The sequence below is a fragment of the Rhodnius prolixus genome, unplaced genomic scaffold (assembly GCF_049639745.1).
Source record: "Rhodnius prolixus isolate KJV_2025 unplaced genomic scaffold, Rpr scaffold_4, whole genome shotgun sequence".
Taxonomy (NCBI): domain Eukaryota; kingdom Metazoa; phylum Arthropoda; class Insecta; order Hemiptera; family Reduviidae; genus Rhodnius; species Rhodnius prolixus.
Window position 1 is genome coordinate 42,340,072 of NW_027411614.1, and position 13,669 is coordinate 42,353,740.

General features: G+C 33.4%; 1 protein-coding gene across 29 annotated transcripts in view; it reads left to right on the forward strand.

Moving 5' to 3' along the window:
* The window catches only part of shot (dystonin-like protein short stop), a 187,497-nt gene that overhangs the window by 91,460 nt on the left and 82,368 nt on the right, over nt 1-13,669 (forward strand). For 27 of the 29 annotated variants that reach the window (XR_012459802.1, XM_074132580.1, XM_074132602.1 and 24 more), the window contains 3 exons: nt 3,249-3,338; nt 10,479-10,556; nt 10,878-10,970. The exons of the other annotated variants lie outside the window; for them this stretch is intronic. Coding sequence is in view for 26 of the 27 variants with exons in the window: in XM_074132580.1 (XP_073988681.1) it covers nt 3,249-3,338; nt 10,479-10,556; nt 10,878-10,970 (261 nt within the window). In the remaining variant the exon portion in view is untranslated. The remainder of the gene's footprint in view (nt 1-3,248; nt 3,339-10,478; nt 10,557-10,877; nt 10,971-13,669) is intronic. 29 annotated transcript variants of the gene reach the window in all.

Sequence of the window (13,669 nt, forward strand, 5' to 3'; positions counted from 1 at the left end):
AAACTGGTTAAATATTCTTGATGCCTTAAGTCATGAAGAGAGAGTTTTATATTAGCAGTGGTTACAGGAATGTTTGTTTTGGTTGGGGACCAATTTAGTTTCAAAGAAGACCAATTCAGTTCCAAGATCTATCTGTGGGCAGGGAGCTGAATTACTATAATATCCACATTCCAAGATATCCATCACCATCTACTTTTCGAATAAACTTTAACTTTAATCTCTGTTTGGGGTTCGAAGCTGCAAATCATTAAAAAGGAAAAGCTATTATTAAGATGTTTAAGCTAGTAAGCCCTGCTCATAAAGGGGATTAAATTTTCTGGGCTATTATAAGCAATGCAAGTTTGTGCATGCTTCGATTAAGTAGCGCCATTTTATTTATTATTATTACTTTTTTGGATGTTTTCTGCCAATAATTGCTGCGAAATTTACTAAAAGCTTACCAATAGATAGCAGCTGCTGACTGTAGTAATTCGATATATAGCTGACCTATTAATGTCGTTGTGGCTGTATTCTTCCATTACAATAATTCCTAATTAGCAATTTAAAAATAAATAAATCAATCTCCGCGCTATAGTTACGCAACTAAGTGGTGGGTTGCCACGACAACAAAAGTCTCTATAGGTGTGGTTCAGATTATTTTATTCACTTCAATTACGCAGAGCGGCGTAATATACCTATATTCTTTTAGCTGATTAATAAACAATCGATTATTATCCAGAAATAGAACCAATAACGAACTGTGTGGATAATAAGTTTCAAGAACTTCTAGAATGCAATAGAGATTTTATAAGAGTAAATCCGCTACTAGTTCCGACACTTTCTTGGGGAAAATCGTGATCTGAAGTAATGCAAAGTTGTATCCGGTATTTTGCATGCTATTAGAGCGCTTATCTTATTTTAGTAGCACACGAAATCTTAACGGCTAATGTAATTGTGAAAAATGAGATAGATAGACATGTCAGTTTTCATGCAACCTAGCCAATTATTCTGATGTGAGAGGAAAGATTAAGTAGTTTTGATTTAAATATTTAAAAAAATGCACAAAGTTTGCACTTTTCTGTGTAAGAATCGATTTTTGGAGTCGCTTTATTCTCGGTTTTTAGTTTTTAGTTTTTTTTTTCTATACTTGTAAACGGTGAGGAGGAGGTATTCTTTGAATTTAAGAAATCTCAGAACTAAAATCTAAAGCGTTTCTTGCAAAATTCAATACGTTCGGTATTACTTCATGTTATCAGGATAAAAAAAAAAAAATTAATATTACTGATTACGTAATTACCGAGTTATAGTTAAATTTAAGTACAGTACTTATTTGCTATGAATAATATTCAATTCCATAAATTTTTATTTATATAAAGATATTTACAAAATCAGTTAGTCACCATAGTGATGTAAGCCTCATCTGTTCACCACCATTATCATTTGTACTTATCGGGAATTCTGTTTTTCTCCATTATTTAAACATTGCTAAAGAGTTAGCACAAAGTTGCTTTCTTCCTTTTGCTGTTATCAGTACACACATGAGAACCCCTATTATAAATTTGCTTTCAAGAATAATTGTTTATCTAAAACTCAGTCCCTATGATACAAACCAATATTTATTGAAAGTGATTACACTGTGAAAACAAAGTCGATTAGTAATGTCGATTTCCGCCCCTCTACCGGTGCTTTTTACCTTTTTTTTTATCAAATTTAGATACTTACTCATCAAAAGCGCCGCAAATGTTGTCATTAAAGCTGTTAATAATCGTTGTTCCCTCGCCTCACAGAGAAAAAGGTGAACAGTAATTTTGTTTTTGTGTCCACTTATACTTAGTATTTCTTGTCTTGAATCTTGGAGGTTTTCTGTCGTAGAATAGACTCAAAGATGGCTTGTAGGATGTTAATATTGGTACAAAGCAATTATTAACCAATTGTTAATGTATGGTTTGAACCAGAAACACGTGACTTGGAATTCAGTAGCCTAATAGAGGAGGCACTGTCTAACTAGAGATAATATCTTCTTGAATGACACAGAACATTTCTTCGAGCTCATTGAAACGGCTGAGTTATATTTAGTCTGTGAGCTCCTTATACCATCTTGCCAGGATTAAAACAAAAAGAAAATGAACAGCCTAGTTTTGGCAGTTGTTTTAGGATGTCCATGTTATCCTGGTACCTTACTTGTCCATAGCAGAACATCCTCGCTATATTCTTGAATCTCATACATCACACTGGCTGGATATATTATGGGAATCGTCAATGTTTTAGTTGTTTTGTTAATATTGTCACGATTTTTAGAAAACGCTTTAAATTGCACATCCAGTTGCGAGGTTATTTTATGCAGATTGTATCATTAGGCAACCAATTAATTGGCAAAGGAGGAATTGGTCATAACTAAGTGTGCTAAGCAAGTCTATTCATGCCCAATTCATTTTAATACCATTGACGTAATCTGCTGTTATTGTAAATTATACGTTTATTTATCGGTAGTTATAGACCCTGACTTACACTTGCAAAGCTTCACCCCTCTTCCAACTCGTATTAACGAAGTGTGTGTAAAGCTGCGTAAAATTAAGGAATCCCCACAACAGCTGATACATCTACAATAATTATTAGGTATTATCTAGCACTGCGAACCTAAACTCATCTTCAAATAACACGGTATCATAATGCAACGCATGTAAGCAAGGCTGGTTTAGTATAACACTTCAATGTTTTTTTCCACAATACAAAAGATATTAAGAAGACTTAATATACTATCCTTAATATTTTAAGTCAATATTAAAAATAAATTAATAACTTAGGTTTTATAATAGTTTTCATTTTTTGACTTTAATCAAAAATATTAACGCTCATAACGTCACTGACATTATCAGAATTTTGAGCAGTAAATAGAATAGAAAAGTAGCTTCTGCAGAACTAAATTTAATGATGGAGCCACTCTAGCAGCCCCAGCTAAACACTTCTTTGTTTTCTGACTCAATTTTTGATTTATTGAGTCCTTTTTTTTTTTCATTTATTTGAGATCGCATGTTTGTTTAATTTGCTAAATATTATTCTAAATGTGTTACAATAACTATTAGGGAAGTCAACTTTTTGCAAATTTGTTTTTATATATTTCTTTGTTTTACAGCTTACTTATTACTTTTTTAATAATTTTAGTTTTATTTAACTTTTTTCTTTTTGTTGCTTAAATTTTACTTCAACTTTGTGTGTTGAGTGTGCCTTATACATATAAGTTTCCTAATTTGTTAATTTCTTATTTTTAGGCAAATCGTCACGTCACAGATCTATTTACCGACCTCCAGGATGGGTTGAATTTAATATCCCTGTTGGAGGTGCTCTCTGGAGAACATTTGGTAAGTTCTGAATTTGAAAAAAAAATAAAAATATTTTAAAAAAACACTAAAAAGTCGTTGGAATAAATAAAAAAGTTAATTAATATTCAACCTACATAATACAGACAACATATACGTTTTTATTATACACACATCAGTAATTAATTAGTAATTATGAAGCATGCCAATTATTAAAACTAACTCTAGATAATAATAATTATTATATAATAAATTATTTTAAATTATTTCATCTCAATTTACTATTTAAATAAAAATTAAATATAAATAAACAAACGAGTTCTACTTTTTCTTTTCATTTGGATTATTCATTGTAAATGTCCTTGTCCAAGTTTTTCTAGATTAACGGAAATTGTTGGAAATGAAGGTTATATCCGGTAGTACAATTGGCGTGCATGTAATGATATAGACTGGAAGATCGCACAATGAACTTGTCTCTAGTAGTTTAGTTTAAGCATGGACAACATGGTGGGTTCAGTCTGTTTTTTATGGTCTTCTTTTTGTAGTTTTTAGAATAGTTTATGGGAGCTAACGCAAAAATCTTCTCTGCATATAGGAGGGACCCTTGTGGAGTTTTTTTGAAGTTGTATCTAATGAACATGTTGCGAACCATATTTTAGCTTCTCAATAATTGAAGACAATTGAATAACTAAATAATTCAGAGGAAGTGGCTTGGAATATTTGAAAATACTAAATCAATCGCTTGCAGCTGAAACCTTTTACTAGAACATACGAACACACAAAAGAAAGAGAGACAGAGAGAGATTTTGAAGCTTGAACACTATTAATTGACGTTTTCTAGTAGGATCTGTTCAGTTTAACTAACTATACATAAGCCGATAGTTATATAGCCACTTGACTGTTCGAGAGTCAAGACTTTGTACGAAGGTTACCGATGGGAAATCAATAATAAGTGGTTACTGTATAGCGGCGGAAGTCATTGAAAGGCGTCATGCCTGTCTGTCAGTACTGTTCTTAGTTTCTTTTCTTTAACTATTTACATGGCGTGATTCATTAAATTATTAATAAATAATTTGTAAAAGTTCGTTACTTTGATCTCATCATGATGCTTTTACACACAGACAAACATTGTCTGCATCATCATCCCTCTCATCGTTGAATTTGAACATCATCAAGCCCTAAATCATCATTCCAATACCAATACAAACATAACCTTGATTATACAATAGTTTATTCTTTTAGATTCTTATACTAGAGGCCACGCTGCCCATGTTATATCGTTAGATTTTATTCTTTAAAAGAATTAATTATATTCTACAAATAGTAAAAAATAGAAATAGCTTCACTTGTGATCGTAAAGCGGAGACCACAAAAGGTGAGTTTTGTATAAATTACGGCCATCAGACTATCTAGTGCTATTGTCACTAAATACAGTGGAGGTCGTCTATTTATTGTATTGTAATATTTCAAGGTTATAATAATTATTCATAACTTTTAATGTGATGACCATTATTAGTATTCCATTATTGGACACTTATTGTAAATCATTTCGCCTGTTTCTTTGTTAAGAGAGATATTTTTGTTTTAAATTTCACTTCCTGTTGCGAAAGGAGGTTCATAAAAAATGTCTTGAGTAGCGTTCGAATGGAATTCCTTGGATAATCCTTGAATATCCGCTTGGTGCAATTAGATTGGATTTGTTTGGATATTGGTATGAGAATCCATTGAAATTTTGAAGATCTGGTGTGGCTTTCTTAGTGTCAGTGTTGTTTTGGTTCAAAGAATGTAGGCTACTGAGTGAGTGTGAGGGTAAGGGAGATAAAAGTTGCCTAGGGGTTCGCTAAACTAAGCAGTTGCACTCATCAAAACTACCACTGCAGTCTCATTCTGAATTGTTGTTTGTGTGGTTAGGTTGGGATAACCGCAGAGACGCCAAAATCCATGGCTAGTCAGTCATACCGGACCTAACAAATGTGCTGGCTCAGTTTATTGATATCTTTGTTTGTCTCCGTTTGATGGCAGTTCTTTGTGTTCTTCGAGAATTTGTTAATAATCACATTTGTATAAGCTGCTGCATGAAATTCTGTTTTAAGATTAGTAAAACGGCAGTGAACAGCTAGGATTTGACACGACGCAATAGTTTTCTTGACTAGTAAGATATTTTTATAGTTTCTATCTGTTATTTATTATACAGTTCTGATGGAATGCATGTAGCATAGTTACAAGATCCTTCCAAAGGTTAATGGGAAAAGTTCAGGTGTAGAGATCGCAGTAAATAAGTAATAAGTACCATTTCTTCGATAGTACCATTCCTAAAGCAATAATAATCTAAACGTTGCCAACTTGATCACATTCCTGCTGCAGCTGTAATTAAGTGATAGACAGACAGACGACGTCTTTTTACGACTGGGTGGAGGGTTGTTACAAGAACAGACTTAATACCCATTATTAGCGAGAAGTGACCTCCATGTTTATTGCAATTAAGTAGAAACTTCAGAAGTCTTCTTCTATAGAACTATATTTTTCATTATATAATATTAACTAGGTTTTACGCTGTTTCTCTTAGTGCATTTGCTGCAGTTAGTTACTTACAAAACTTTTTCTTCATTTATATGTGTTACTAGAAGAGATAATAAGGAGATAAATTCGGAGAGTTCTGCATATCCTTTATATTTCGAATTGCTGTCTCTCTTAGCCTTTTAGGGCAATTTGTGCGAGAACATGTACAATAGTAGTACTCGTTTACCTCTACAATTTCTTATCTTTATCACCTTATATCTCCACTAAAAACACTTCTAGAGAGTTAGATTTGTGCTCAATTGTACAGGTAAACGTGTACTATAATTGTACATATTTCCGTACTGATTACCCTAATAGTATGAGATATACAGCAATTCGAAATATGAAGGAAATGCATAACTCTCAAAATTTATCTCCTTATATCTCTTCTAAAAACACTGCTAGAGATTTGTGCCATAAGTGTTATAATAATCTGTTTTGATTCTGATGTTGCAAAAATGGATTTTTAGTTCATTATTACGTTTTAATCAATCCGTCCCATCTGGAGTTTATAATTTAGGATGAATTTCGCGGGCCGTAAAATTATTCAAGGGTTCGATTACCCCTGCCTTAGTGTTTCTGAAACTTATTCGTGACAGCATAGAAAATATAGAAAAATTGAAGAATAATGGAAGAAGTGGTCCGGTAATAAGTTTCGAGCTCTTAATTTGCATTGGATATTTCAATATATTAAATTTTCCGCAGTTTTAGAACTCATCTTAGTTCTGGCTGTTAGCAATATTGAAAATGACAAAAAGATGTATTAGTGGAAATCAAATTTTCTTCACTCAATCATCAATCATACTGAATTGATCATCCAGATAGTCAAAATTAAAGAAGACAATCATGGCGAGTCACAAATGAATAAATAGGGAGATCAAATTATTTTACTTTATAACCCTAATTAGCAACGAGGTATCCCCTAGTCGATGAAGCAGTTGAGAATAGCTTTTCTTTTATTTAGCCTTTTATTTCGTATTACTAATTAGATAACTTGGATTTATTTAAAAATAGAAAATCTATCATTCGTAGTTCTGCACTGTAGTAGGAACTGCCTACAGAAAGATGTAAACCAGTATTTATGGTAATGAATAGCTAACCTTCTTTTATTCATTAAAATAGATTATAGTGTACTACACAATCAGCTAGGTGATCTCATCTAGTTGATGTAGTCGCAGGTATCTGGGTTCTTAATACATCTTATTACTTGGAAGTTCGGCAAAAATTATCTGATCGATATCAAATCGTAATGGAATTGAATCAGATTTAATCGTAATAGCATTTTAAACAAAGTGCTGACATGATCGTAAAAGTTTGCGTTGTTTAGGTGACCTAAAGATGAGAACCTAATACTATCATTGGCTAGGACGGCGGGGCCCGGCATGCCCCGTAATATCAAGGTATTAGCAGACAAACCGCTGCTCTGTACAGCATTGCTTGTTTATAGAGGCGTGGTATTAATCCATTAGCGTAATCATGTTTAGAAATGGTTTTCACCGTCTCAGATATAAATATCTTATGGTTTTTATTTTGAAATTAAAGTTTATTTGTACATTAAAAATAGTCTAAGATTGCTTGCAAAGTATACAAATAGGGCACTAAAATTCTGGTGGTGAATACATAGGACTTAACCTTACAGTAGAACCTAACTGTAACCCTGAGCATGAACTACCAATATGTATTATGATGTGAAGTCAGATCATCATTTATGATGAACCATTCCTCTTTGGCTGGACATCATTCATCAGGATGGTGGTATGCCTATCTCAGCTAGCACCTTAAACAACCGCGACTACAAACAATAGCTACTCTCTACAGCCACTGCATTCGCCATAGATCTAACAGACTGCAAGAGATTTCTTTTGTTTTATATAGTTAACTTATTCTTTATGAATCTAAAGTATTTATAGCCCGGATTCTGTACCCACTTTCTTTCATCTTTCGAGCTCCCTTCCTCTCCCGAAGAGATCGGGGTTTCTAGACCAGTTTTCTTCCGCCCACATCGGCAGGTTCCAATAGTTGTTCACCCGCTCAATTCTACCTCTTCATATTGTCAGGTTATTTCGCAAGATCTTTGCAACTTTTTGCTTTTTTTCTTCTGTTGCAATTCTAACCCACTGCTGCTATTTTTCTTGTTTGTTTCGATTGCTTCATTTTCTTCTTTTTGCCATCTGGTTTACACTTCATTCAAATAAACTTTGCTTTTCTCCCCTCCACTTCTCTTATGAAAGCATAGTAATCATTCAAAATTTTAAGTTTTTATACGTATTTCACCAGAGGTAGCTGTTCTCAGATCCTCTTGAGTGGAAAAAGTGGTTTTTAGAAAACACTCCCTATCTCCCTCTCGCTCTTGTTATGCCTGAAAAAAATCGCAGATAGCCTGAAATTTATAGTTCCTCTGTAACTTAAAATCCCTAATCAGAAGTAACATTTTCACTGAATAGGTTTTCCACGTTTTTTTAAAAAGATTTTCTCGGAAATGTCCTCTATAATTTTCTATAAAATTCTTATTTACATTTTACTCAAATAAATCATTCTAGTAGAATTTGTTTTGGGACATTTTTGGAGAAGATTTGGGATTGAGTTCCTTCCAGTATCACTTCAATTTGCTTACAAACTATACAATAGGAGTAAGAGTTAAGTTTCGATTTTGTATAAAACATTTGGGTAAGCATTTTGGGCATTGCGTAAGCCCAATAAGAGAAAGTCTAGTGAGTGTTCGTCCCAGAATTGTGGGCACTCAAGTCGAATGATTTGCAAATTTAGGATATTTCAATCTTATTACATATTTATTCTGTGCTAGAATAACAAGAACACTAGGAAATTTTCTGATTTTCTTGTCCGTAGAATTGTTTATAAAAGTTTTCTCATTATACAGCGTTAATTCCATTAGCATTCCACTGGAGTTTTGACAAAGTTGGTCGCAGAATATTTCAAGTCTACAAAAAAGTTGAAGTGCAAATATTGTTAAGAAATCATACAGGAATAGATGAAAAATAATAATTTTGACTTTAATTCCAAAAGCTAAGATTTATTGATAGATCTAACTGGCTCTTAGTACTCTTTCAAGTCTTCTACCCTCGTCGAACTCGTCTCCTTATCACCACCAGTCACCCAAATCTATCCAAAATTAAAGCAGAAATGTTTAAAATAAAAGTACGATAAGTTTACCTCAGTTCAGTTAGTAATAAAATGCAGAGAAAAGCGGATTTAGTACAACTACTAGGACAATAGGAAAACTGAAGAATTTAGAAGGAATTGTTTGCTCCTTCGAATACCCAATAGTTCCCAAATTAATAGCTGGAAAGCATTTTTTTAAGTCAAATGCAGCCTCTTAATCAAAATAAGACTTCAATGATGTTTTATGTTTTATAATCATTGGCTCCTCTTCCTAATCTTTTCCTTTACAATACCCCAATAAAATATTGTCCCTCTGTGAAAAACCTTGGTATCACTTTCGATCAAAACCTATCCTGGAAAAACCATGTTTCCCAAATCTCTCGCCGTTCCATCCATATCCTTAAGCAGTTTAATAGTTCCCGTCACCTTTTTCCAATTAAGACCCGGCAACTCCTAGTTTCCTCTCTTATATTCCCCCATTTCGACTATGGTTGTTTAGTGTATGGCGGTCTATCTGGTGATATTGAAGCTAAGCTTAAGCGCCTCATGAACTGCTTCATAAGATTTATTTTCAGCATTTCCAGAGACTCTCGCATTTCGCACTGCTACGATGAGTTGAAGTGGCTTTTTCCTGTCTATCGCCGCCAATATTTTTTGGCTTCTTTCCTTTTTCAAGTCATCCAGTCTCAAAGGCCTTCCTATATTTTTCAACTCCTTAAGTTTAAATCCTCCATCCATTCCCGTAACACTAGATCTCGCTCATCTGATCTTTATATTCCCTCTCACCGTACCTCATCCTTTGACAAGTCCTTCCTCATACGTGCTACCTCTCTATGGAACTCCTTGCCTTCATCTGTCCGCCATGCTCCTACCCTATCCATCTTTAAATCCCGTCTATTCAGTTATCTCCTTTCTATTCAGCTTCCTCCGAAATTCTAATTGTTTTAATTCATTTCCTTAATTTCTGCTGTTTTATTATTTTATTTTTACTTTCATTTTCACTTTTGTAAATATTTATTTATTTATTTAATTTCTCTATAATCACAGGCCAAACTATTAAGGCCTCTATTTGTACCTGTATTTATTCTTAGGGGACAATTGTCCCAGAATAATAAATTTCTTTTCTATTCTATTCTATTCTATTCTATTCTATAAAAAAACTAAGAAAGGCAAAATGCACTGAGCTAAAAAAGGGAATATATATAATAATAAATAAATAAATGCATTTTGGAACCAAAAAAACTCACCTTGTCCTCCAACTTGTTGAATGATTTAGTATGCAGTTTGTGTAGGGCAGCCGTTAGGATAGAGGTGTGTTTCCTTCTTGCTCGCTTACACATGAAATATCGTGAGAAAGAGGAATTATTAAACGAATTCAAAACTGAAAGAAAATTTTTTCCATTATTTAGAACTATGTTATGGCATACTACTTACGTTATTTATTATAAGTAAACAATATCCTATGACAAATAAATATTTGATTTTATTTTATTTTTGTTGCAGCATCGAGAAAAAGGGCGAATGCGATTCCATTGTCTTCAAAATGTAGAATTGGTTTTGAATTTTCTTAGGTACAAAAAGGTGAGACAATATTTTATGTTATCTATCTTTTTTATTGATTTAATAAAATTAAAAGATTGGCAAAAGTTTTCACTTTATTAGTTGAAATTATTTAATTAATGTATTATTAAAAATTAATAATAATGTGTTTCATTATTAAATTAAATTAGTTTTTATTTGAAAATATTAAGTGAAGAAAAGAAGTTATGCTATGGTGTCATAATAAAGTAGTTCTAACAGTTGCCGTTAGATAGTGCAGCCGTGCAGTTCTCTAGCCCAATTGTACGGCTGCACAGCTGTTTTATTCAGTGTTTTTATTAATTCTTTGTAATTATTTAACAGATCAAATTGGTAAATATTAGGCCGGAAGATATTGTCGATGGCAATCCTAAGCTTACACTCGGCCTTATTTGGACCATAATTCTACATTACCAGGTAAGAATTATCTTTTTTGTTTTTCTTAGAGGTTCTTTACTGTTTCCCATTATTCTGTAATAAGTAATAAAACTGGAAATAATATTCAAAGTAATTACTAGTGAAATATTGTAAATACAAACAATTTTTTTTCTTTTTTGAGCGACGTATATTCTAAATATAGAAAATGACTCCAACAAAATTTGAATAATGTATATAAAAGAATATTGAATAAACTCCGATTTGTTTACTTCAACGTTAAAAAGCTGGTGAGACGTAGACATATAATTTTTAAAAGATCATTAAAATTTTTATGTGGAACTAATTGTTTACTATTGTTCCAACAAAATAACAGCTCACAATAGAATACTGGATAACAATTTTATTATGTAAATAAATGTATTCCTCGTTTTGAAAACATAAAATCAATTTTATTACTATGGAATAAATATTTAGAGCTATAGCACAATGAAAAGATGGTTGTTTTTTAGAAGCCAGTAAAGCCCTTGGTCCACATGATATCTCTTTAACAGTTCTAAATGGTGTTATAATTGTAAGACTAGCATCAGTTATCCAATAATAGACACTAGAGCATGTTTAAGTCGAAGGTAGACCAATTATTCCTGGCAGGAAAAGGCGCGGCCATCTCAGTCACGGTGGCGAATACTGTTTTAGAGTATGCAGGTAGCTTTATTTTGCGAGTAAAGTAGGGACAAAATGGAAGTAACTAAAAAGAAAAAAAACATCACGATGTTTGCCATCAGTTTCCACAAAGTTAATCGAGTTTTGTTTGGGTTGCTGAACGGACACTAGAATGTGGGAAATGAGGCTATTGCCAACAGTTCCCTCATGAATCGGGAGGATGACAGTTCCATCACTTTTGGGGGGGGGATGCTGTAGAATAAGCGGCCTTGTGAGCACTGAACTCACGAGAGTTTACTTTGGTCATCAGCAAGGAATTCCGACCTGGTCTAGCAAAGAAGAATAGAATAGCCCTTTTGCGAAAAGTAAGTAAATAAGTGCGAAGAAGGTTCATCTTGTACAAAGAGAAAAACTATTGGCTCGCCAGACATAGTGCATAGAATTTGGTGTGCCGTGGGTGGAAGAATGCTGATGAAGAGCTCAGCTTGAACCAGAAGGCTGAACTGTTCAGTCTTTTCATCGCTTTCAGAATCGTTGGCACTATCATTTCTACGCTAACCACGTTTGCTAAAATCATCTTCATCCGCTGTTTTCTTGTTGGGTTTTTTCTTTTTATTTTTCAGTTCTTCGGAGATTTTTCGTCGACTGCCTGAGGAGGTCTCTAGTTTAGAACTATAAGATTATTTTATATCATGGGCAACATTGATGTTTTTCTTCTATTGTAACTGTCGTGAGTAATTTATGCTAGACGCTTTTTATTTCAATGTTACAAGCCGTTTCACTATCAAAATCATTGAACAATACGTGGCAAACGATTACTTTAACCTTGTGAACAACCAAAATCGCGTACAAAAATTAAAGAATTTTAATTAAAGAACGGTTTCTTTTCTCCATTTTTAGGACAGGAAAAGAGATTTATCTTATGGTCAAAGTTCCCATATTCAGTATCTGCTAGTTCATCGTAATTCCACTAGATAGTGTGCGCGTCTCCAACTTGATTCTTTCATAGTACATAGTTCTACAATACAGATGGTTCCTTGTAACTTGTGTTAGCTTTTGACAGACTAATCATTGTCATTTTTTTTTTCCTTCCGCCTGATTGTTACAATATATTCCTTTCTTTCTTTGGGTGCAGTCGTTTTTTTATTTCCGTTGCCGTAACAAGTAGATAGGCTAACTAGGTTGAACTCATCTTGGGCGATTTACCATATATGTATCTCATAAGGGAACATATGGTTTTTGTTTACGAGCTGCCATAATTATAAAACAATTATAGATATGTGAGGAGGAGGTGGGAGGAAGGGCGACAATCATGCCGAACAATAATTACCTCTGCTGTATATGTCTGTGTCTGTGACTGTGACGTAACCATCATGCTAGTAACATGAACGAACTATAATGTATTGTAGGTCAAACTCGTGACTTTTTCCTTATTTCTTTATTATTTTTTATATATTTATTTATTCTTTATTAATGATAAAAATTATCAAATAATTGGAGGCTGCCTGTAGACTATTATTTTCCATTTTGTAAACTGTAATTAACTAAATATTACAAAATTGAAAATTCATACCTGAGATTAGTCAATTTATTTTACTTCTAAATATTGGGATTATGTTTACTTCAAAATCCTTTCAAAGTCATCTGAGACCGAAAAAGTGCTTTTTTTACAAAATGTGGGTACGGTAAACTCTACTGAACAATGAAATATCGCAGGACTCTTGATCCTTAAAGATTTCAAACCAGGGCACCGCTATCTTCAAGTAGACTGCCTTTCTTTCAGCAGCTTCCAACATTGTTATGCCTAGAAAAGGAAGGGTGGGGAGATTGCATTATTGATTTGAACAATAGCCTGACAGAGGAGTGCGTAGGCATTAGGCCACCAGGTATAAGTATCTACCGCCTCCTAGTGGCGAGGTCAACTAGTCAGTAAACATTATGTCAAATAACCAGAGGGGCGCCCCCCTTATATTCGAAACTCATCAGAGTCGCTTGTCCAGTCACAATTAATAGCCAGCCAATCTTTGTCATCCTTATTGTTGTTAGCTTATTGAATATACTTACTAAGTAGTTCTAGG